Genomic DNA, 25620 nt, shown 5'->3' on the forward strand with positions numbered 1-25620 from the left:
TCTTTTCAGAGCATTATGTTTGTCCAATTGTTGCTGGTAGTACTTCGTTTTTGATGCCTCCATTTTTTTTATGAAAGACGCTTTCTCACTTTCTCTCGCATTCTCAGTAGCACGACTTTGAGAGTAGGTTGCTTCCACCCCGGGCAAGCCAAGTTTTCTTCTGGGTAATTACCGGATCATCGGAACGCTTCACATTTCACCTCAGAACTTAGTCGAATTCGGTCTCCCACACGCCAGATATATATATAGATATATTTCAGGTAAGCCGTGTACATCGATTCGGTTAATTGTATGCAGATATTTTCACAAAAACGCATGTAGGGATTTAACCCTGTAAACCTGTGAAAAAAAACGGCTGGTATTTGGTGAATTTGACGGGTTGGTTTATTGCTGTGAAAGATACCAAAAAAAGGGCGTCAGGCACTGTTATACTGGCATACCAGCCAATTCTACAACTATAAACGACCAAACAGTGTCAAACAACCCATATTGGTAATACAACATACGTAATCATAAAAAAAATATGATAATCACAGAATACAGTTCTCGTCTTGGGCAGGAATTGTGTGTATAGATAGTCCGCATTTTTCGAGCCGGGTGAGTATCTATCTGGGTACCGTGCCGGTTGCGTTAGACCCTGGGTGTCTTGTTCGAAGTACCCCGCGAGTGTTCCCGCTTGTGCTCGCTCCTTGCTGTTGAGTCGAGTTGCCTTGTGGTTCACATCCAGTAATCAGCCGCATTACTTATATAAACGTCGTCATCGCGTACGGAATCAGGACTCTATACTGGCGTAACGCTCACTTTTAAAGGAATAAGATTCTCGTGGTGTCGAGGGCTGGGGAAACCAGAGTTAGGTAAGTTGGAATTGTCAGACAATACAGAGGAAATGAGTGCATTAATCTGGTCCATTTGTATTTGCAGAAGTCATGGATATTCATATTCAACTTAATAAATGTAAATGCTAAAAACAACGCCACAACGAATGATGACATATGGTCTCGGGCATTTTCATAGCCGTCTCAACATTATTTGATTTGAGAGTCGTATATTTTGCAAACTGCCAATTACAAATATCGCACCACTGTAGGCCGTAATCGTCCAAAAGATGTACCGCTTATGACAAAATCCCGCGCTCAAACGTTCGACGGAGATCGGCGGTGTTCGTCGTTGCGGTGGCCCGGAGTGGCCCGGCCGTCTCATCTGGCGGATGAAGGGTCGGGGTTCTCGATGGCAAAGGGCAAATTTCGAATATGCGGATGAAAAATCTCATGCATTATTCGGATCTGCATGCCAACGTGGGTACGGAATTGCTCTATCGTGACAATGTGACAATATTTGCCATTTTGCCCGGCAGTATGCTGTATAATGACAGGCAGCGTTTTATCGATGTGCTTTCTTTATGTTAAATCAATGGGTTACCCTCAACACAAAACACCCTTTGTTAAAATCTAAGAATTTGGGTTACTGACGACCGCTGTTATCCGCAGGTTGCTTTTCTATCGATTTGTTTTACCGTTGGCAGCAAAAATAACAACCTAAAACCTTAAAAGAATACCGCCATCCAGACTCTGCTCTCGTTACAAGTCTGACCAAGTAAACCGAAAGCAAAGTTACCGAGTGAGCAGACCTTTCCAAAATGGACTTCACTTTTTTTTCTTGGGGGGGGGGGTGATTCGTCACATAGTGTAACCATCATCCAGAAAACGTGTATGCATCATTTTTACTGGATTTTGACAAACGACATTGCCATTACTGTCAGGGTCATATTCTATTAAAGCATACAACTGTTCTAATCCGCTCAATCAAATCGAATATGCATCAAAAAAGTCCACAATGTTTTGTTTAAATATAGCCGAAGGAGTTCACGCTGTGTGTACGCGGTGCGCACGAAAGAATTAAACACATCAATTTCGTTGTGAATTAAACTTCACTTTCCGACATAAAGGGAGAGAGAAAGCCCCCGTCGGTTCTGAGCCATCTGCATAATTCCCGTCTGGGAGGCATGGCCTCAGGGGATGTCTCGAAGCTCTCCCGCTGTCCAAACTGTGTCAAATCGTAGCGACATAGGCGAAACGGGCCCCCTCCCCTCGGCCACACGTGTTCAACGAGAAGTCTAGACGCTCAGCGTGCATGAGGGGCCCGCCGTGCTGTGCCTGCTATTCTCGGCGGGCAATGTTTAGGGGGACGGGGCGGGTTGGGCCACGGTGAGCTTGGGTTTCGGTGCTATCCACGGGTACATTCGTTCACCCGTCAACTCCATCAGGCGAGGGGGGAGGGACAGGGATCGAACAGTATGCAGGGGTCTGACACAAACCTGCGAGACTACGCCAGGCTGAAAATAGGATGATTGGCGAGCAACTATAGAACAACGCTAATAGGCTCTGAGGAGCAATGACAGGCCTCCAGGCCTCGCGTTGGCAGCAACCTGTCCAGTTCAAATGTGTATTCACAACCGATGGGTTTTAAAAGTGACGGGAACCCCCCCTCCACATACACACCCCCCACACACCATACAAACTCAGAAATCACCCGTTTGATCGAAGAGCTAGCTGTGGATAACAGTCATCATCGAGAGGAAGTACCCGCCTCTCGCTCAACTTGATTTTCCCCCAATCGATCCTCCGTCCAATATATCACCCCAGTGCTTCAAATCGCTTTGCAATAATATCCCGATTATTATTGTTGTTTTTTTCCGGCTCGTGCGATTATAAATTGAAGACGTGCATAATATAACTCTGCAATTTTTCCTCCCTGGAAGAAAGAGCCGATTTTATTCATTTTATCGTACACCGAATTCCCGGGTAAAGTTGCCGGACAGACACGATGTCGAAAACCGTAATTTGAGATAGTTCTAGGGATGAAGTCTACCGTAAACCACATTTCGATAACTTTCTCTTTGTCTGCATGCGAGGGGAAATCTGCCAGTGGTGCCCAAAAAACTTCACAGGGCAGCACGATGAATACTGAGCAAGCATTAATTCGGTCGCTGCATAGCTTTGTCACGCGGTTGATCTTGCCCCCCGCGTGCTAGCGCAGCCAGTGAACAGTTTTTTTTTTTTGAACAAGCTTTTTCAAGCGAGAGGCGCACTGGGTATACAATAGCAATCCATCATAACACTTAGCTGCTTCTGTGGTTTTTTTTTCTCTCCCTTGCAAAATCCACGGAAAGAACCTGAAAAACCGCCCAACCTGTTTACGCCAAGTCGTGTCAACTTGCGGCACGCAGCCTGGGCGTATATGGGCTAACACTCTAAACATATCATTAATGTTAGCTAAGCACTAGCCTGCCAGGGTGTGTATAATTTTATCGCCACCTGCTCTGAACAGAAAAGTGGCAAATTTACCCAACAACATAATTGAGAAAGATTCCACCATTGAGCTGAGCTCCAAATAGGGATTCGCAATTATTGCGGGCATAGAATTTTCGTTTTGAGCTGCATCGATCATCTCGTCTAGGTTTTCAATTTTGTCGTGCAGCCCCGCCTTGCGCGCCAAAAAGCGGCCGCTTTTTGGCTTTACTCCTGGTCCCAGACCGGACCGCCAGGGCCCACGGTGTGAAACGTGGGTCCAACGCACAAAGGAATCGCCAGCAGCCCGCTCCCGGTCCCCTGCTCTGTCGCTCCCACGGTAAACGGCTCCCTTCTTCTCTCTCTCGATACACGGGCTGCGGACTACAAATAGGCACAGACCTTGTTGGAATCAATTCAATTTCTACGCCGTTACGACTAACACGGGGAAGGGCATCCGCCTCGACCGGACGGGTTAATCACCGTCCACCCAGAGCATCCCGGATCACCACCATCTCTTGAATTGCTGGGTACTCGAAACTGAATTTTCAAATACGATACGGAATAATAGATAGGAGAAAAGTCCACATTCAATTGTGTAGGCCTATGTGTAAATTGGAAATATGTGCCAATTAGTCAAGGCAATTACCCACCCCCTTTAAAACAAACTTAAGCCAGTTTATGTTTCCATTTCGTAGAAGGAATACCTAATTCAATTCCGTGACCCACTTGATGCGATGGTGCATCCCAGCCGCATCCTGCTCAGTGGGGATATTTTAATCAGAGACGTTGTTCGGGGCCCAAGGCCGCCCGTCATCCACGAATTCCAATTGTGGACATAATCCCACGCGAGGACACAGAGCGTGAAGTTTCACGACACAAGTGGGTTTCCCCGAGTCGAACTGATCTTGCTTCGAATTGTGAGCTCTGTCTTCGAGGAGATCGGTAAAAGAATCTGCTAGCCAATGTTGGCGTGACACACGTGTTAATCTCCGATTATCGGTTACAAGACCTCATTCCCGCGTCCGCCCCTTACCGCAAACTGTTATACAGATTCCGCACGTCGTAAAGCTAAACACACGGTGAACTCTGTAAGATACCTAAATGAAATATCGAAGGAGTCCTTGCTAGGCTTCCAAGTCGTTTCAGTGCTGTGCTTTCTATCTGTTTTAAAGATTGGTCGACCCCGGTCGATGATTCTCGCTCCTTCACAGTTTGAATTGGGAACTCTTCAAAATACGCTGTAGTTTCTTACTGCGACTGTATACAAATCGATTATGTAGACATCTCAACGGCTGTGTGTTCGTTGACTGACATGACTGTTTGCTCAAAACAGAAAAGTAAAAAAATAAATAAATAAAAATAAAGGGTCATGCGCATATTTGCTAAACTGAAATCGACCTACGTTGTGTATTGACAATCACACAACCTCCGAGACTCACATGTACTGTACAGGTTACATTTACATTAAAAATGTCACGAAAGGAAAAAAACCAGCACTACAGCATTTCCTTTGTACGCATTCTAGAGATCGGTATTTTTGAACAGTAGTCCGCAGAAGGTGGAAAAACGATACAAGAAGACTACAAGATCACAAATGCTCACTATTTTGTGCCATTTGTGCAAAGCTACACCGGCCACTACGATCAACCACTGCAGCTGCAATTGGCGAATGTAAAAATAACACAAAATAGCCCCCCAAAACCTCAACAATTGAAGTCGTTTGGGAAATCACTTTGATACTTGAATGGAGGCGAGACAACGGCGGTCTAGTTGCGGGTACGCGAGGGAGACCCAAGGGGTGCAGGTTACCGGGCACGGTTAACCTGAAGGGAGGGCTGTCGGTAGATATTTGGAAGTAGACAATGTCACTTAGGGTATAGTGATTAATCCGCTACGCGCGTGGTTCGGATGGATCCGTACTATCGACTAGTAATCTCCACTACATTGGTGCACATTGTATAATCGGCTTTTTCTGACTCATAGACCGGTATACTTCAGAAAAAAAACACCGCACGCCATGGAGATTCGTTCATGGCATACGAAAGTAAAAAAAAATAAAACCCTACAAACAAACAACAAACAAACAAAGCAGAGAATATTTTTAAAGGCACCCAGCAGAATTGAAAATTAGGCAAGGCATCACGCCTCCAATTTCACAACGTGCTAAGCTTTACCCACATCCTTGCTGCGATATCATTCTTACATTGACACGAAGTAGAAAAAAGGGCAGACTGCCGTCAAATGCTGGTAGTATATTTCTGGATCCGTGCAATAACGTATGCAAATTGGTACAATCATACGGTTCATATTGTGTGTCCGGTTTTAAGCAACGTTTCGAGCGACGTTGGGATATAAAAACTAACACCGTCATAATGACTTGGGACAAAGAACGCAACCTGAAGTCAACGCAGTACATGTATTTTATGAATATAAAAAAGTGAAACACGTCAGACTTCGAGCAAATGGGGAACAATCTCTTCCATTTGATCCAATCTGGAGCTGAGGCTGTCAAAGTCATACTCTTCATGGTCTTAAAAAAATCACGTTTATTGAAAAGAACAGATGCCGGCTGTTTTAGGGCTCGGAAAGGCAATTAATTTCCACGACACTTCGGCACAAAATAGTTTCACCAAGACTTTAGTCCGATAATTGAAATCAGGTTTCGTTGTTAACTCAGCTCGTAACAGTTTATTCTTCTGTCAGTTGTTAATTGAATTTTTCAAGTGTAATTTTATTGAGGTGATCTATCGATAGAGGGACTAGGCTTTCCTGCCAGAAATTATTGTTAGGCTCAAATCCATATATTGTTATGTCTCGTTACAACTTTTGTCATGGAATAAGCCCCGATCTGTTTTCGGTTATGAAGTTATATGACGGAGTAAATTAATGTCACGGGCGTTGAAGAAAAAACTCACAACGAGAATAATGCTACAAGAACCAATACTCGAATCTCATGACATTTTGCGCCTTTATTTGGAGCTTTAGAGATTACTCTGAGACCGATACTTGAGATCTTTTGCCTCCTGTATATTTGTGTTAGTACAGACCGCTTCACTCAAGCGAGCAGTTGCCAGCAGTTTGCAATGGATATTACAATTCCAATTATTAGTTTAGCCGTCGTTTAGTTTAGTTCTATTCATTTAATTACCTCGGGAAGCAGGGCGAAAAACACGATTCAGCTTTCTGCACGCACCCACCTACCACCGTGTAAATTTATTGTTACCGATATATGTTGCACTGCTTGTAATTATCGCCAGGAGGATGTTTGAAAATAAATCAACTTTCAACCCCGATTAATTTTGGACGCCAGTGCCATGAAACGTACGCGTACACAGTTCAGTGCGTCGAGCTTTCACGGCCGTTCGACCAATGCTCTTTTCTGTGGGGACGACTTTTCGAAGGGCGGCCACTCTTTCGGAAGAACAGCTCCCCCAAGACAAAGAGAGTATTCATAGCAATGTCAACGGATCAATCCACAATCAAACCAGAACAAAAATGGAGTAGGGTCATCTTGGAACCTTGTTACGGGTCACTTTGTAATCTTGAGTTGGGGCTTGTATTGTCTGAAAGTCCCACTCACTTTTTCCACTCGAGTCGAGCGTGGCGAGAAGTTACTAAAGAGGTTATGCGTCAACGCGTACGGTACTTTGAGGGCAAAAGTTTTTGTGTCACTGGGACAGGCTCGAGTAAACCTTCTGTGCATTCGTTGTAACTAAATTCAAATAACAAAGAACAACCTCTGTGAGAGCATAACTTCTATAACCTGCGGGGTTCTACCCTCGACGAGGACTCCGTAAAGGCAGCAAAAGCGGAGCATCCAGAAACAATCCATTAGACTGACGTCCACTGGAAATTTCGCGCATAATGGAGCCAAGCTCATTATCTTGTCAAAGCGACGAGGGAGGAACTCCAAGAAAAGTTGCGGGCAGGTATAATGGACGGCAGCTTTAGGCCAACACTGTTGTTAGAGCGTGTTGTTTGGAGAAATTTGTGAAAGGGCAGTTTGATGCTCGTTAACTCCAACCGGTTTTTTTTTTTTTTTGTCTGCCTGTCCGTCGTGAGTGATCACCAGATTGGGCGGGGGGGATTGATGACATTGGAGGGAGGTTTGAGAATGATGATGATGAAAAAATACGATCTGCAATGTTTCGCTGCATGGAAACCTTTGGAGGTTGTTTGAATAGGAATCGACTCAAACTCAGTCCAATCGAAAAAATGTTACCGGACCATGCAGCCTGGTGGTTTGGGAGTGTAACTCGCAATCGCAGGGTCTGGGGTCCAAACCCCTCAGCTGGTTATATACAGTCATTTGCAAAACTTTAGGACCAACAGTACAAATGCATTAACCTAAAAAAAAATTAAAAACTTAAACCAATTAATCTTAGCAACTTATGTTCATTTTCAATGTATAACCGCATTGAAGATATAATGTCATTATCATACAAGACCTGCCTTTGCAAAAAAAATGATTCAAATGGGCCAAAGCATGCAGCACGACCCTGATGTTATCGCCACCATAAACAACATGTCATATAATTCAATGCAGGTCCGGTGACAGAAATACCAACAAAATTCCACGTGGTCTTTAACTCTTGCAAATGGCTGTATATTGTGACTTTGGGTAAGTCAATGACTGTTGGGGCATGCGTTTTGACGTTTGCACTTAAACGGCGGGATTCAAATTGTATACACCCCAAGGGAGCCGAACTGGCCATCATAGGAATGTTTGTGGGCCCCACGAGTGGAGACAAATACGGATGCACATGCGCAGCAAGAGGAGAGTTCGTTGGTATTGCGCCAAATGGATACGGCAAGTTAGCTGCCGAGCGGACTCTCAAAGTGTCACAGGAATGTAAAATGCTAATCGTTCGCTCGCTGGGTGCGTGTGGATGTTGACAGGTTAAATCACAAAACACATCTTTGTTCGGGAGAAACCCACAGAATAAGGGGATTTCACAAAACCATTTGTCGGTTCGCGTGGCCGGCTCACGTGGCTCATTTTAGCCCCGGGCACCTGTCAATGAACGGCGCGTGGCCGGGACTGACCAGGGATTCAACGGCAGGGGATGCTAATACCTGACGATATAATCCCCCATTCACCGAAACTGTACATTCCCCTGCACATAATAAGTGACGTCGCTGAAAAGTGTCGTCATCAGAGACTCTGCGTCTCTTTCCGGTCAGGGGATCAAATTAAACCCCTTGTGCTACAAATCCAAACATACAAGTCCGATTCAGCTTAGCATCGCCAGATACTGAATAGATGGCGCAATCAGAACCGCGAGAGGGGGATTGTCTGCCCCCTTTGAGTGGTTGACTCCTCCCTAAATCCCCTAGACAACAATTTAGAGCTTTTTTTTTTTTTTTTTTTGCTCCGGTAGGCCAGATAGTCAGAAATGGTTGACTCTTCGATGGTTTGCGATGCAGTCTGAATGAATTCGTGCCTCGATGGGGGGTGGATTGGGTTATTATTAACCGATGTTCTGTAGGTTAGAGCCTTGGTCTATAGTTATTAGAGGTGCTCCAGATTGCCTTGGATGCTGGCACCGAGTCGGGAGCTTTGTCCTCCGGGGGGAGCTACGGCAGGGCTCGACCCTCTTGGCTCACTCTTGAGGAGTTCACGATCTCCAGGGGGTCGGGCAAACTGGAAAGCCGTGAACAGAAATAAATTAGAGACAGAAAAATCGGGCTGCGGGCCGGGACGGGACACAATCGCTGTGTTCAAGCTCGCCCAAGGTGCGAGAAAGTGCCGTCTTACAGGCACTTGAGGTCCCAAATCACAAGAAAAGCGGAGCAGGAAGTTTGAATCGGGTATTGTCGCGTCGTGACTGCCACCTGCCCATCTTCAGTGCTTCTCTGCGGCAGGTCTCATCCAAGCGACGTCAATCACGCGGACGGACAAGCCTCCGTGCCCAGCCCGATTGCATTTTCCGGATGGACACCATGCAGCAAGCGCACTTTAAAAAAAGGGAGAGAAATCGGGGGAAAAAATCAAGCACACGAAAAACAAACTGCATTCTCCTCATCGAGATTTACGAAACAAGTCCAGGGATAAGAAGATAAATTGTCTTCAACATCCACTACGGAACATTGTAGGTATAGGCCTACTGTGTAATAGCTAGTACCGACTGTCTGGAAATGTTTCCAACTGCATATTGTGTAAATAGGTTAGGCCCTATGTCGTGGCATTTCCTTTACTGGGCTCCCTTTTACCTCTTGGAACACCTTTATAATTGCTTTAGAATTGGGTTCAGCTGATTTCAGGTATTTGGAAGTGTCATAATCGACCATAAACTTTAAGCCAAGCGTGCCTCGGTGGCAAAACTGCGACACCTACAAGCAACTATTGAATCGTGGTTTGCCAATAGTATGCTTTCGCAATGCGTACCGCATTTCGTAAAAAAAAGAAATGTCGATATTTCACGACTCTTTGCCTGTGATTTATTTTTAACAGAGAGCCGAAATAGAGTCGTAAGTATCAGTTCAGTTTGAAATGATTGTGTTTGATGGTTGCCAGGGGCGCATCTCATTCCATTCTTAGAAGCCATCAGGTGTGGACGAGGATGAATCGCCATGGTAAAGAATACGATACAGAAAAAACGAACATCTGTTTTAGGTCCTGAACTGTCTTTGGACACCAGGAAGGGGTCTGACACGGCTCGTAGGTCATTTTACGACAAGGGCAGCAAGGAACAGCCGACCAACGACGGCGACAACGCGCAACTATGTTAAAAATGAACAGGCCAGTGTCTCGCTGTTCCATTGCATGTGTCTACGCAATCGAAACACGAAAAGAGAATATCGTGGCCAATCAGCATAGTTCTCTGGTGTACAGAGCATGGGCATCCGCCCAGATGACCCATTTACCTATAAATGCCAAATTGAGACGATCACTTAGCCTATTAAAACACCAAGTCGTGTATTGCAGAAGCAAGCACGTACGTGTCTGCAACGTTACCGTAAATAGAAACCGACCTCAACTCACCCAGAAGCGACTGAGGTCGTAAACAGGTAGCACTGTGCCCACGATCCGACGAAACACATCGCTGTAGCCTCTTATCACCGACGCGTCTCTTCATCAAATATCTTTGTTTTACCAAGGCTTACCTCAATGTTGTATGGTTTTGTTTATCTTTCGCTCAATACTGTTGTTTAAACGATCGCCAGGATTTTGTTACATTCACGGATACCAGGATTTGTTATTCTGTTCGTTAATATAATGCACTTCTGTGCCATCTGCAACGAACCTTTTTGGCATCTGCACTGCCTACTTCATCATGAATGATAAAAGCAAGAAACTAATCAACAACAACAACAAAAATTGTTAAAGTTTGTTCGTGTTCAATCGTGGGTTTGAATTTATTTACCATGTTTAATCATAACCGTATTTTCTCCACAACTCGCAACCATCTTTGTTCACCAACTTGACTGTTCCACTTCCCACAAGGTGAAGTAACAGCTGAAACCCGCCCCCCCCAAAAAAAAATCGCTGATTCCGACACTATATTAATCCACAGCGAACAGAATATGTTGGTCGGACGAGAGACGAAACACTACTGAAATATAAACTCAAGAATTACTGCAGCAAGGATACGGGCTGTAGTGAATTAGGCTTGTACGTTAGATGCAATGGGGTTGATCGATTTAAATCTTGCACCAAAACTGCGCTTTATCGTAGGGAAAGGAATGCGGTTTGTTTCACAGCTTCGTCCTGCAGCGATAACGTGATTTGAATAACACGAACGAAACCCAGAATGAAAATTATGCAAATCGTCACCGCCTCGCCTCATTCGGGCTACCCCGGACCCCCCCTCCCCCAATATCATTGTGCATGCGGTGGGGGTGGTAACAATATCCCGTTGAACAACTTGCGCGTGGATGAAAAACACAGCGCCGTCTCTGATTTGTTGAAATGACTTCAGCCCTATAATTACGCGTCAACAACCGGGGCGTAGTCCTCCCTTTTGTCCTACTCGCGTGCCCGTCGCGAGCCCGTAGCGAATCACCCGGTCACCGCGTCCAACTCAGCCAGCCAATGGCAGGCAACGAACATCCCGTTGCCCAGGGAAGAGATAAAAAAGAAAAGATGATATTGTAGAGGCAACCCCCTCTTTTGTCATATGGTCCAGGGACCGGAGACACAGATAAAGAGAGCATGGAGCATTCATTGGCCACTAGTGGAGGTTTGGAGGTCCAGGAGACGAGTACAGCAATCGCTGACGCCGAGGCACAACCTCCGGCAGAGAGGAACACCGATCAAGCCCCGGCACTGTCTTCCGCCACCGAGATCGTGCAGGGATTTCCCGAGGGCCAGCAGTCGAGAGCCCCAGTGCAGCAGACAGCAACTCGCTGGTCGAGTCGACGGAACGGAGGCAGGGCTAGCAAGGCGCAGGAGCGGGAAGAACTCAAGAAGCAGAGGAAGATGAGGATTGAGAAGGTGCGTTTGAGTCGAATACGATGTCTCTTAATTCCTTCATTGTCCATTTCTTTTATCACTGTATCGCTCCTTTCCTTTCACATCATGTTGTATAGAAGACCACATTTCCTTCCCCAATGCTTATACAGACTTCATTTACTGTTGATTTAAAGCATTTAAATCAAGCCCTCAGTACTCTACTATTCCTACTCGAGTTTCAATCATTGAATTAGTATGTTTCAAATTGCTCAGTTTGCTGAAGCCACTGTGGAAATGATTAATCCTTGAGGTGCGATGCGATATGTTCATTAAAGTCTCAGGCCATCAACAGGTCGAGAAAAGTACAGAGCACTTACAATTACTTTGACTTGAGAATGATAAGTCGGTGGTTATAAAGGTTCAGTCTGGGAATGGAAGAGAGACTCTTCACGGACAGTGTCTCGGTCTTTCACGAGTCAATCGTTTGGCCTGAACCGTTGCAGTTTGACGACTTTGTGGAATGGATCGACGGTGACGTGTCCTTGCGATACCACCCCAAGGATTCCGACGCTCGAAAACACCTCAGCGGTTGGGCCATGCGAAATACGAATAATCACAACAAGAAGGTGCTCAAGAAATCCTGTCTTGGTAAGTCCGAAATCACTCTACAGTTTTCCTGTACTTCTAGAAAAAAATCTCATACTGCTATAAAGTTTTAAGAAAATTACTCCAGTGTTTTAAATAAAATCAACATCAGTTCCACAAGATCGGAACTGGCTGCCGAGATAAGTCTACGGGACATCAGCCATCAAGAGCCGCCCGTAGGCGATCAAATAACTGCCAAGACGGGTGTAAAAAGTAATACAAACCACTCACGCAAGGTCCTTCCGTGGACCCCATATTGGATGACCCGTGCAGACACCATCAACCTATCAAGTACGTGAAATGTTTACGACCAATGTGTGGGCCGCTTGCAGTGGATCACAAGTAGGTGAAGGCATGCGGATGTCGTCACTCTTTCTGGGCCCGGCCCAAGATCAGCAGCCCAAGATGCCATCTTCGAAGTCCCTGCACTCACGGTACGTGTAACGGCTAAAACGCCTGGGCATTGCCGTATGCGAAAATAATAACAGATTAACAATAGGTGCGAGTTTGATAGCTGGCATAGGATATAACAGAAAGCGAGATGAAGTCTCCCCGTGCTGTGTACACTGAATGTATCTGGTTATCCATCGTAATCGACAACCTATTATGGGTGTGTAATTTTCTATTTCTTAAAACAGCATTTCCACCCGCCTTTCTCGCTCTACATGTCGCGTCATATTAGTTGACGAAATAAGCATTTCTATACAGAGAACAAATTCTCACCTTAAAAATTTTGTTCGCCTGTCGTCAGGATATCAATTTGATGACCTTGTAGAACCATTAGGTCATAAATTAACTACCCTCGGGTGGGCTCGGCTTGTTTCATATCAATAATGTCTTCCTTATCTGCCACTTTCTCCGAAGAAGTTGATGTCAATAACCCTTGCCATTCAAGCCTGATATGCAGCTGATAAATTGTCTTTTATTTGACCATGATGGCTTCATTATTTACAGCAACGACCACTGCCCCAGGGTCGGTGTTGAGAGTTCCCCTGACGGGACGGATGTTGGCCCCCTTGTGATACGATCCCGTACGCCGCGCGCAGCGCCAATGTGTGTAAGCACCCATGTACTCCTATTCACGGTCGCGCGCTCGCTATTGTTCCGGGCCCGTGCCGCGCTCCTGTCGCCCTGAGCGCTGGCTTGTGCTGTGTCCGTCGTTTACAACTTGTTGATCGAGGTGTCTTTGGCACGTGGCGGCGGGCGCTCGACCCGTGGTGTTTGCGTTAGATTACCCTGGCTGTGGTAGTGGTGGTGGTGGTGGGGGGGGGGAGTTCGACTTAACACAAGTGGACGGGGACCATATTAATTTCACACCAAGAACTTATCATGAGAGGAAAGCTCAGCAGTTGCTGATCTTTGGATGGCGTGGGATTGCTTGATATGAGACCCGAACTTGACGATGTTAGCTGTTCACATTATTCAAAATCATGCTATTCTCTTTTCCGCGTTGGCTCCTTCCTCCATGGTTAGGATCAGTTTGGTTTACGGTCAAATTGATTTATTTTGGGTGCCAGACAGCCACTTCACGGAGTCGTGTTTGATTTTTCTACATCAAGCTCCAATCATTGCATTCTGAGTGATTTCTGAATTGAGTTAATTTGCGCACGTTGCGTCTTCTTTTGTCGGGCACAAATGCGACTGCGTTTCACGTTATGATAATTTACTCTGAATGGGGAGGGGGGTGGATAAAAACTAGGGACGCACAAAAAGGAAGGGACGCGTGTCGGGAAGAAGCGACCATTGAATACGTCCAAGGCTGCCTGGCTTGGAGACAATTCCTGCAGACTGCAGGGCCGGTGCAAGTCTGGCTGCGTTGGCCCAGCCGTCGCGGCATCGCACGGGCTAATCCCCGTAAAATAATCGCATCCACACGGCGAGAGGAAAAGCACCCACATGAAGCCCTATTGGCCTTTGTTTCAAACTTGTGAAATCCTTCATAATTTGTTGTATGCTCCATAACGAAGCAAATCCTCCATCGTTTTGGTTTTTTTTCTCTCTTTTTCTGAGCAAAGACTCATTTGGAGGTGTGTATACAGACTTTCATTAATTTCCTGAACATCTTTTACCCTCCTTTGTTTTTCCTAAATACTGGGGTTCAAAAGCTGGAAAATTTTACATTTTGCCCATTGCATATATTTATGTAAAACACCGTCCAAGCATTTTAAAATAGAGGACTAATTGCCCAAAGAGTCCCCAATTGAAAGCTAGAACTCAGTGCGATTTTTTTTATTTATCAGAATCGAGAGCGATTTTTTAATTACCCAAATCGAGTATCGATTTGGTCGCAATTGTCGGTAGTATTCCACCACGACCGGCTCCTTACAAAAGGCCGAATAATAACAATTGGCATCGATTTATCTTCATCCCGTCGTTTTTAAGTCAATCAGGCTAATCGGAACTGAATGCGCGTTTAATGTACGATCCCCTGTATGTGTCCCGGCCCCGGCGATAGACCTGGGGGGGGGTGGAGGCGGCGTACAATGATTACGAGGAGAGGAGCTCCGCAATCCACTTATGAACTCGTCTTTATTGTCACCTCCCTGAATCAGAGCAGGGGTAGTGGCCGCTTTATCGACCCCTGACATCAGCGTATATCAGATTGCGTTGCAGTCAAAGCCGACGGAAGCCGCACTTAGCCTCTACATATCCGGATTACTCCCTGTCCATCCGGAGGACGTTTATCGGTTGCTAGTTAAACGAGGCTTCAAGAATTCATTTGCCATCAGGGGCAAATGCAGGAAAATTCATTTTAATGGCATAAAACAGGATATACTGAAAGTAAAGGTGCTCTTTTATAAGAATCCAGGATCCTTTTTTTAGCCAGACTTGCTCAAATGCACCTGGCCTGTCATTCAGTTATTATATAAGATCATTTATACAATGCGTTTCACGAAGTGAATTAGAAATCTCAAAACTGAGCCCAATGTGGATCAGGCCTACTTGTACTTTCCTTTGATTTAAATTTGGACTATTAATAGACATTTTTCATTACGATGCAAGCTTCGATCAAATCCCCTTGAATCGATTCTTTTAAATTCAAAGCTGTGCAATGGGATCATGTCAAATAATGCTATGATTGCAATGCTTATTTTCGTTTCAAATGTGGTTGGAAACAGGTATGTGCAGTCACGAATTTCAATTACGTGTAGATGCATCAGAAGAGACAAGCCTGAATTTTTAATGAAATTACTTTTTACATTTGTAATGTATTACTTTTACTTCCACTCTAAAGTTTCCCCCGAAAAAGTAGAGTTGTTCTGATTATAACCTGCCTGTGAACAAACTCGGTCGTTCCGAGGGTTTGTCTGGTGGCTGTTTCTCCTGGGGTGTGCTCTGTACTTTTAACCCCCCCCCCATCCATTCCCGACGGTAATGCGTTCCTTGTACTAAGCCTCTGACACGCGGGGTCGCTGGACCGTGAAGGGTACCAGTGTTCACTGGGACCCCAAGCCGTCTCACATGAACCCACAATCGTTCCATGAGCCAGCAGAGCAGCTGAACCTGAAAACAAAGGCAGACGCCTCCAACATTTTGGAAGGGTTATTATTATGTTTTTTTTTTCGGGATTAGTTCATTAAGACTGTTGCCCCGAGCGATTGTCGTCGCACCGAGCCAGAACGCCGCGTCCTCCACTGGCGGGACAGAGTTTGAACTGGTGGGGGGGGAGTAGAGTTCAACCGTGCATAGAGACTTCCATAAGAACGGGAGAACACTTTCAAATAGCGCCGCATTTGAAAGCCCACTTTCAGAGGCTGTGATGTTTTTCTCCAACGATTCAATGTACAAAAGGGAAAAGCCCACAAATTTATGGGGAAAAAATAATGTACAGCTCTTTTTGTTTTCGTTTTTAAATTGCTTATTGTTTTGTACGGGCTGCCAAAGGTTGCCGAAAGTTCATGCTGGGCCGGCTGGCGACAGCTTTATTTGAAAAAAAAAATTACTTCATTTAAGCTGAACAGGGTTCAGTGCATTTAGAATTAAGTAGCAACCTTTATTTCTACATATATTTTTAGTTGTTTCACTGGCGAGCAATGAAAAGAAATACAACATAACAACTCAATCATTTGCAAGAGAGAAAAGATCAGGCCTACGTTAACTTTATTGCTCATGTCTAACTTTGATTGTCTGCAATACTTACCATTTGTTTGCAATGTTCCCTTTTTCCCCCGAATAAAAAACTGGAAAAAGAAGAGAGAGTAAGAGAAGAAAATTAACAATGGCAGGAGACTGTTTTTTTTAATCCTGCTAAATTCAAAACAGCATTAAAACGAACAGAATTGAGCCAGCCGATGGCAAGGTGTAACAAAGGGACAAGAACCTCTGAAGAGTCATCATGTGTCATAACAAAACTAAATCCTGGTAAAAAAAAAGTACACGTATTGTGTATTCCATTCGGAGTCTTAATATGGCGCCGAGGGATTTTTTAAACACTTTGTGACTTATTCTTTTGTTTTCTTTCCGACGATACTTTTGCCACACACTGATTGGCAAGGAATGATACCACAATTGGCCATTGCAAAAAGATCGTGTTTTCTCTCTTTCTCTGCTGGCTACCGGTGAAACCTTGGAACCTTTATGTACGCCATTAACGCTCAGTCCCCAAACGGTTTGCTTTGAGCTAGCTGTTTCTCCCTACATTATTTCAACGCCCGCGCCGAATCTTGCAACATTGTACTCGCTGACTGATCTCATAATCATTAGTTTGCAAACAGCCAGTTTGTTTTCCCCCAGTCTTTTCACCACCTGGTTTGCATCCTATGATTGTGCCCTGTCCTCTGTTGCAAGTGGGCTGGGTAAAAAGTCACAATGGTTGGCTTTTAATTGTGCTTCTTCAGCGTGGTCGGCCCAAACAATGCGCACCCATGGCGTCTTTTAATATCATTTGATTTCTCCTGATAATTGCGGCAATTTCGATTCACCCGACGAAGATGGATGTTTTTGTGTGCGGGGCGGGGGGGGGATGCGTGTGGTCCAGTCCGTGGAGTGGGGGAGGGGGCCTACTGTAGTTGCCCAATGCACGCAGACGAATTATGCCCACGGCTTTCTACACAACTCTGACAATACGGCCTGGGACATTCATCACGCCAACCCCTCGCGCATGCACCTGCGCTGTTTCCAGCGAGCGCCCTGTTGCGTAACACATGATACTGTTCGCTACCGCGACCCACTACTCTTGTTGTTTTTGTTTTAATGGCGCTTTCAGCTACTCGGGCTATTTGCGCCAACAACTATTCATAACCTTTATTAATCAGCATTGCATTACGGAGTTAGGGAGAAGGTCCAGTTTGAGAGGCAGGAGGAAACCGGAATACCCGGAGAAAACCTGCGAGAGCGAGAATGGACTGGAAACCACATGCACTTAAAAGCCTGGGCCAAGCCGGGACTTGAACCCATGCCTCATTGGTACAAAGCGAGGAAAGAACCGCTACGCTAACCCGCTCCCCCCTCTTAGATCAGCTTGGCGCTTTCATTCTCGTAGACCGTAGGGAAAAGAAGACAGCCCCAAAGCTGCATGATAAGGGAAATCATTTCCAACCCATCCTAATTCCTGTTTTGCAGTAAAGGTGGACCCCCTCTATTGTGTCTTCTTTTGTGTTGATGGAATCTTTGGAACTCCTTTCAGATTTCGGAGGGGTGCAGTAGGCACAATAGCTTTAGGGTATACAGCTTGTGCATCACATTGGGGGGGGGGTCCCCGTTACCGCACATCGTGCTTGGTATCGTTTTCCAGGTTAAGTACAAAACACTAGGTATCGTGTTATAGAGAAAAATACAAAAGAAATACAGCGGGTTCCTGTACTCATTGGGATAACAATTAACAGTGACTGTTCGAAGTTTGGGATAAACAGAGTCTGGGACCTATAAAGTTTTATCTAGACCTATAAGTAAATATCATCTACGTTTGCCTAAAAAGCGTGTAGTTAAAAGTGAAGAAAATGTAATTGAATACCTAATTGAAAGAAGGGCCCAACAAAACCTTCTTTAAGTTCAAAAGAATAAATCTGAATATTTTTGAAGAAGTTGAAAAAGAAATCAATTAACTCTTCCAGTCCAAAATGGTGGAGTGGTTGTTGTTTCTTTTAATGAGGTATTCAATCGTGATAGAAACCCTCTGCCCCAGCTTTACTCTGTCATCTATATTTTCTCAGATACACAAGCAACTTGTACAATGAGAGTGTGTGGAATGGTTTCCTCACTGGGGACTTTTTCTCCAAACTGAAAGAAGCCTATTTTTCTCTTCTTTTTTCCTCCCTTCTTAACCCGGCTATCATGGGAAAGAATGTCCAATAGCTGAGAAAAAACGGACACAGAGCAGGGCACGAGACTAAAGACGCACAGCCGGAGGCGATCAGGGCACGTGCTGGCTCGTGCGCGGCGCGTGCGGGCTTCTGCCGCGTGCAGCTCGCGTGCGGGCCGCCCCAACAACTGCCCCCCCCTCGCCGTCGATAAAGCGCACAGACACTGCGGAGCAAGCGGGGTCGACGCTGATGCGATTCGTGCCAATAGGTCAAAAGCATTAATGTTTATACAGAGCTCCCTGTTGTCTGCACAATGGTTTAGTAGCTGCCGTAATGCAACAGTCTGCGGCCAGAGCGCATGAAAGCGATTATGAATCGAAAAGGGCCGGCAGAGCATAATACATCCGATACGGTACATGTGCGTATAATCAAGGGCATTGAAAGTAGAATTTAAAGGGCGCGCTTGCTTCTTAAGCTTTGAAACCCACAGGGCCAAGGGGGGAGGGGTAGTCAGGCTTCAGGATTAAATTTACAAAGAGCCGTTTCTGTCGTTTGAATCTGCACAGGCGTGTACTTATGCAACAGGTCTTGCCGGAGTCCTCACGGGGAGATCGTCACCATCCGACCTGCCACGTCCGACCGTGCCCGCCGCAAGCAGGCCGACAAGAAATGTCCCCGGCCCGGCTGCGAGGGGAGACTCTACCATGTGGCCTGCGCTGGAAAGAACGGTTATCCAGTCACTCACTTCTGGCGAGTGACAGGTGAGGGAACTACTTGCACCCCCCACACACACACACGGTTATTTCATGCCCGATTGTATTCTCATTGTAATTAACACAGCACAGCCGATAAGGGCGACTTACATGGGCCCAATGTGGACAACTTTATCATGGATTAACAGGGACTGGCTTTGAGCACCTCAAAGAAACAAGCAGATGGTTGTTTACCCAAACTATTACTGTCTACAAAAGCTGTGTACGATTTATGTTTTATTTTTTCCCCTTTGTTTCCACCCCCCCTTAAAAAAGACCAGCCGTTGTAGAGAGTACTTGCTTTCCCCGTCTACAAAACTCTGAGAAAGAATTACCATGGTATGAACCTAACGGGCTCAAACGAAAGGCCCTTGAGTAAGAATTGAATTCATAAACTTAACGCATATTGCTAGGGTTTGACTTCTCTGTAAATGTGAATTATGTGAAAAAATTTATAGAGAAACCATGTCTGATATTGGCCTCCTTGTTAAAAACCCCGATGGAGATAGTCGGCAGGGCTACATCTTAATTTTGGACACTTCCGGTTTTTTCTGCGCAGAATCCGTGATCATTTTCCAGTCCAAGGGTCGCCACGATCACCCACGCCCAGACGTGGTCAAGACACCCTCTGTCGCCAAGTTGGCCTTGTTCGAGTACCACCGGGCGCACAAGCACGAACGACCGAAGGACATCTGTAAACGGATGGTAAGTCGACTTGACATGTTCCAAAGAGAGACAGAGCTTTTGGTTTAGAGCATACTTTTTTTATCCAGCAGGCAGCTATTTTGTAGATGGTTTAAAAGTATCACATTTTCGTCATAATGAAACTCTGGAAAGGAACTTCGTGGTCAGCGCTTTCTTGTCTTTGCTTGAGAAGTGGGCCCTACAGTCGAAACAATCCATTATCGCATCATTACAATCATCACTCATGTAAGCAGAAAAAAAGTTATCTTCAGCGTAGTTTCGGAGTACAGCCGGCAGGTTTCAAGGAAGTTGACTTTCGGTGTGCAGACTGACAAAATGCTACCTTAAACCATGCTACCCCCTCTCCCTGCACTTAAACATAATTTACTCTATCGGCGAGATTTCTTGTCATTGAAGATTCTTCCCTGCCGTTCGTTAGTTTTATTAATTGAGAAGCAAAATCATTCACGGGTTCATTCCGACAGGGTGTGCACATCCACAAGTCCTTCAGCCGGGTGGACCGCGTCGCTCGCCAGCTTAGGGAGGTGCAGACGGTCCTGGCCAAGAACGACAAGGGCGTCGACAAGAAAGAGGAGAAGGAGACACCCAGCCACGGCTACTCCCTGCGGAGCCCGCTGACCCGGATGTGGGCTTCGCACCACCACCACCACCACCATCACCACCAGAAACTCGGCCCCAGTGACCCCCAGCAACAAGTTAGGCCAGGTGAGACACAACCACCTGCCACCTGTCCCCTGTTCTGCGGCTGCGGGGATCGTGATAGTTATGGAGACCAAGGCAGTCACTGCGAGCCCCCCCCCACGTCTTTGAGACAACCGGTGTCCATAAAAGTCTCGTCCAACTACCGTCATTTGCAAAAGTTTAGGGCCACTCATAGAAAATGCATTTACCTGAAGAAAAACCAACATGAACCAATTCATCATAGCAACTTAATGTCTACTTTCAATGTGTAACCTTAATGTCTTGGTTGAACAGCTATATATTTGACTATACATTTCCACGATTTGAAATGTTAACAGTCTAACAGTTAGTGTGGCCCCCACCGTTTCTGGTGACTTAAACTGGCTTTTTACCCAAGCTGCATTACAGACAAAATGTCATATACAAAATCTGCCTTTGCAGAAAAAAAATCATTCAAATGGGCTCGCAGCACTATCTCGATGTTATGGACCACAGTGAAAAGATGTTATGTAATCATTCAATGAGACAATGTAACGCAGGCCAAGCAACAACAGAAATACCAACAAAATTCCAGGTGGTCTTAAAACTTTTGCAAATGACTGTATCTCTAGCAAAAAAATAATCGTTTCTACAACGCGCTGCTAGCCAGGACAAAAAATGGGCAAACACTTGGTGACATCAGGGACGCTGCTAATAAGATTCTATTTAAGCACTTACTACTCTCAGTTGGCACAAGGCTTAGCTACACAACTGATTTGTGTTTGCTTGTGGTGAAGCGCTTGCATTGAAGCGCGGGTTTGTTTGTGTTAAATATTATAAAGCAATTATTTAGGTTAAGGAACTGATTATTTTGCTCTTGCAGGTTTGACTATACCAGCTGGTGGCATGAGGCATAACTCTCTTGGCTCGAGTTACCAGGATCAACCCCAGTACGAGTCATGGGCAGGCAACTACTTCCCTCAACAACACGGGTTACAAAGCGACTACCAACACGGCTACCTGGCGGGCTACACGCCGACTCAGCTGCCCTCCGACTACTACCACCACACCGGCATGTACGCCGGATACCAGGTCGCCTCCTCGGCCGGGAGCATCGTGTACGACTCGGCCATGGAGCTGGAGAGCTACGGCACCCCGCTGCCGCCCAAGGCAGACCCCTTGCCGGAGGGAGGCCGGATGACGGAGCTCACGGTCATGAAGGAATCCCCCAAACAGCCAATGGCCTCACTTAACGGCACACCGACACTCGCCACCGTCAAGTCGGACTCTTCCATGGCCCACACCGGTGACGGGAACCTGGATCTCGCTAGCTTGCCGTTGAGCCATTCCAGCGGTTCCCTGCTGTCCCCTTCTGGTCATGGCCCCCTCAAACGCAGCCTTCCTCCCGCTCTCACCCACATCGAGGCCAAGCAACCGAAGTTGGAGCAGTCGGGAAGCCTCGAATCTCGCAACCCGATCAAACTTACCGAGCAGACGCCAGGCATCAACATCGACATGTCGTCCTTTTCCGACATCTTCGACATCAGCGCCTCTCTGGGCGAGGAGGGACTGGCCGGCCGGCCCAAGACGCCCGTGTTCCACGCCCCATCGCCCCCAGTTTACGAGAGTCCCCAGAAGCCAACAGGGGCAGCCATGAGCAGCGACAGCACCCCCCTGTCGCCGTCAAGCTCACAGGGCGAAGCGACGGCGAGGTCTCAGACCCCCGTCTCCGTCAGTGTGGCCAGCTCACCCCGCACCAGCCATGACTACAGCAACGACGCTGAACCCCCCCTTGCCAGCCCCTCGGGCTTCAAGTACCGTCAGCTGATCCACCACTCGCCGAGCGGGCCCGTCCTAACCGAGCTCAGCACCCACCCTCACCAAGCCCCGTCCAATCCCGCGGAGGACGAGAACGGCACTTACATCGACTTCCTTGTGTCCATGTACCTGAAGGACAGCGAGAAGCCCATCTCGACGCTCAAGAACGAGCTGCACGTCTACACCGAGCGAAACAACCAGAAATCGCTGGCTTTCCGTGCCGAGCAGGGCTTGCAGTTCACCCCGCACCTCAAGTCGCCCACCTCCTCGCAGTTTGACTTCAGTTGGTACGACATGGACCGTCGTAGTCAGCACTTTCGCGCCGCTTCCTCGACGCAGACCAGCCTAATCAGCCCCCTCAACATCGCTGGACAATTCGACTTCACCTCGCCATTTATTAAGGATCAATCACCAGACACAAGTCGGGTTTTATTCATGCGAAACCCGCCCACCAATACAGTGTCGTTGAACCGACACGTTTACTAGAACTGTCGTCGACGAAGTGGGTGTGACTGTATTGATATTAAACTCGGCATTTCTCTCAGTGGAGTCTAACCGCACCACTAAATTTCGTAATTTCAAACTTTAGCTAAACTAGATTTTCTCGCACTGTGTAATATTGAAAGCTTACATATGATTATGATTTCACTTTAAAAAAAATAAATTATTATGTTAATTCTTTGCGTACAGGTTGAATTTTTCGAAAATCAGCTGAGATGAAATTATTCCATCGTTTTACAAAGAGATTTGTGCAGCTACAAATGTACATAGAAAGTGGTATAGCGTTCATATTTACGGTAAACTATTTATTGCTTAATATGAATATTTATTTCGTCGTGAATAAAAGTTTCACACCAAATGTGCGCATCGCGCAGACCCTGTTAGTAAGCTTCAGACACAAAAAAAATAGTTGTATGTATTCTATCAAAAGGGACTCATTTGCATATGAATGCTTCACGCGGCGACTTTGTTATCCAACGAAAGTGTGCGGCCACACTGCGTGTTCTTTGTGAAGGCTTGACTATCGTTGAGTCGTGTGGAGTGAGTCGTAAAATAAATATGCGGGCATGATTTCGCTCATGTTGAATGGATTTTTTCCCTTTTTTTGAGTAAAATACGATCGACGTTATAACAACAACACGGGACATGCCAGCCCCATTAACTCAAGCAACTCTAGTTTGAAGGAAAGCGTATTTCGGGGTTTACTTTTGTTTTCGTTGAGTTTTGGTTGAGTCTTAAGACACTTATGGACATCACTTGATAAAAATTGATGAATCACAGGACGCGAAGTATAACGCAATAGTATGGAAATTAAGTTAATTTGTTTATATTTAAATCTTCTACCATGTGTGAGCACGCATTTTTAAAGTGTTTATACCTGTATAAATGTATACTATTTACTGAAGATACGAAAAAAAGTAGAAATCTTTGGAACAGGCCCAAATGGTATTGAAATTATAACCATGTTCTGTGGAACGAGGCCGAGTCATTTTGGAAAAAAAAACCAGTAACAATCCGAGATATTTTAAGAAAGGGACAGACTAATGTTACAGCAGCAGCAGATGTGGCAGCCGCTCACAACGCCCCCAGCATGGCCGACAAAAGACCCCTTTTTTGCTCGTACGGCAACCGTCCGAATAGAAGGCCTTTTCAACTTACCTACCCGCATCTTAGCCTCCTGCGTTTTGTTTCACGCCCCGTACAAGTTAAATTTCGTCAAGGAATACAAATAAGATGGGTGAAGAATTCGGGGGAGGGGGAATGTACATTTATTCTGTCATCTTTTACAAAATTATTTTGCTCAGAAAAAATCGTATAGTATTTTTCTTCAATGGTTCAAATTTAAAGTATATCTATGTTTTATTCGGGGTGGGTGGGTAGGGGATTAAGAATAACGGTTATTGCAGCGTCTGCACATAGTGGCCGTGAAAACTTGGGCATTATGACTGAACACAGCATTAATGTTGTTCATCTCTTTCTAGCCATATTTTTAAAATTAAAAAAAATGAAGTACTTGTATTTATCTTGACAGTTTTCTTATCAATAAATTTAGGTAGGCAATTTTTTCTTCTTTTTTTTCTGTTGTCGTTGTGCAATAGGATCTATCGGTTGCATAGATTCGAAGTGGAAAATCTGTGGCGTGTTTGAGTCATCGATGTCACATTCGCTCGTAGTGGGGGACGCGTTTTTCACAGGTTGCCCCAGGAAAAGTCTACGGAGCGTGAGGAACGACATCAGGAGGTTGGGTTGGGGCAAAGGTAACATTCTGGTAACGGTCAATGTGACATGTATAGTGGACCCGGCCACATATACCTTGAACAAGGCCTCTGTATAGGGTCTAAAACTTTTGATTATTGTTTTTTGCTTTCAAGGTATAATGCTTTAGAAATGGTCATTCGTGACTCTTTTTTTTGAGCGCAGTGCCTTATAATAAATAGAAAACCAAGGCAGATATGGTTAACAGTTTTTCTGCTTTTAGCGTTACTACCTGCTTCATTCCCCCCCCCTTGTCTTTTGTTTGTTATTTGCCGTTTTGCTTATTTGAGGTTTGGGGTTTGGGTGCGTGGGTGGAGGTGTGTGTGGCGGGCGTATAAGCGATCAATTTTTCAGCATGTCTTCAAGAGATCAAATGTAAAGTTGACGTTGTTATATAAGATTACAACATTGAACAGCTGCGGTTCGCGGGAAAAGTACCAGACGAATGATCGTATATTCTGCACCATGGGGTGAGTTTCGAAATCTGCGCTGTTTGGCAGGCATTTCGGGGTGAAACTGATTCTTGGAAAGGTCATGTCCTAAAACCAGGTTAGGAAAGTAATAAATATCATTACGGGGGTTGATTTACTTGCGTCGTTGAGTGTACAGATTGATTGCAATCTAAACTGCCACAGATGCACAATTGCATTTAACCGGCAGACGTCTGATAAAAAAAGCCTGTCGGGTTTTCTGGAGGCTTTTTCAAAGAGAGGGGTAGTTTGTTGTTGTTTCTGCGCTGTAGATTGGGAACGAGGGGCCCAAACTGCGAGAGAAATGGAGAGGAGAGAGCCGCTCGTTTATACCTCAGACGATTAGGTTGCTGCCGTCAAGGGTGTGAGTTTAGTGTGCTTTGGTGG

General features: G+C 45.7%; 1 protein-coding gene across 3 annotated transcripts; it reads left to right on the forward strand.

Annotated features, from left to right (window-relative positions):
• On the forward strand, nucleotides 1-24973 carry LOC110980496 (uncharacterized). 3 transcript variants are annotated; one of them, XM_022237236.2, is made up of 7 exons: nucleotides 1-260; nucleotides 11420-11727; nucleotides 12189-12333; nucleotides 19139-19333; nucleotides 19884-20029; nucleotides 20494-20734; nucleotides 21573-24973. In XM_022237236.2, exons 2-7 carry the CDS (start codon nucleotides 11446-11448, stop codon nucleotides 22991-22993), a joined length of 2430 nt encoding a protein of 809 aa, XP_022092928.1. In that variant the 5' UTR covers nucleotides 1-260; nucleotides 11420-11445; the 3' UTR covers nucleotides 22994-24973. The 3 variants fall into 3 exon arrangements, with proteins under 3 accessions (XP_022092928.1, XP_022092918.1, XP_022092947.1); XM_022237226.2 differs by lacking the exon at nucleotides 1-260 and adding an exon at nucleotides 326-854; XM_022237255.2 differs by lacking the exon at nucleotides 1-260 and adding an exon at nucleotides 10831-10905.
• The last annotated feature ends 647 nt before the right edge of the window (nucleotides 24974-25620 follow it).

Source organism: Acanthaster planci, linkage group LG18, assembly GCF_054643075.1.
Source record: "Acanthaster planci isolate LZ-2023a linkage group LG18, COTS_SCS, whole genome shotgun sequence".
Lineage (NCBI taxonomy): Eukaryota > Metazoa > Echinodermata > Asteroidea > Valvatida > Acanthasteridae > Acanthaster > Acanthaster planci.

Bases quoted from the DNA above. Each gene is read 5' to 3' on its own strand.
- LOC110980496 (XM_022237236.2), top strand. From the start codon at position 11,446: ATGGAGCATTCATTGGCCACTAGTGGAGGTTTGGAGGTCCAGGAGACG. The intron at 19,334-19,883 runs GTGAGGGAACTA...TTTTCTGCGCAG, and splicing joins TCACTTCTGGCGAGTGACAG to AATCCGTGATCATTTTCCAG. The intron at 20,735-21,572 runs GTGAGACACAAC...TTGCTCTTGCAG, and splicing joins CCAGCAACAAGTTAGGCCAG to GTTTGACTATACCAGCTGGT.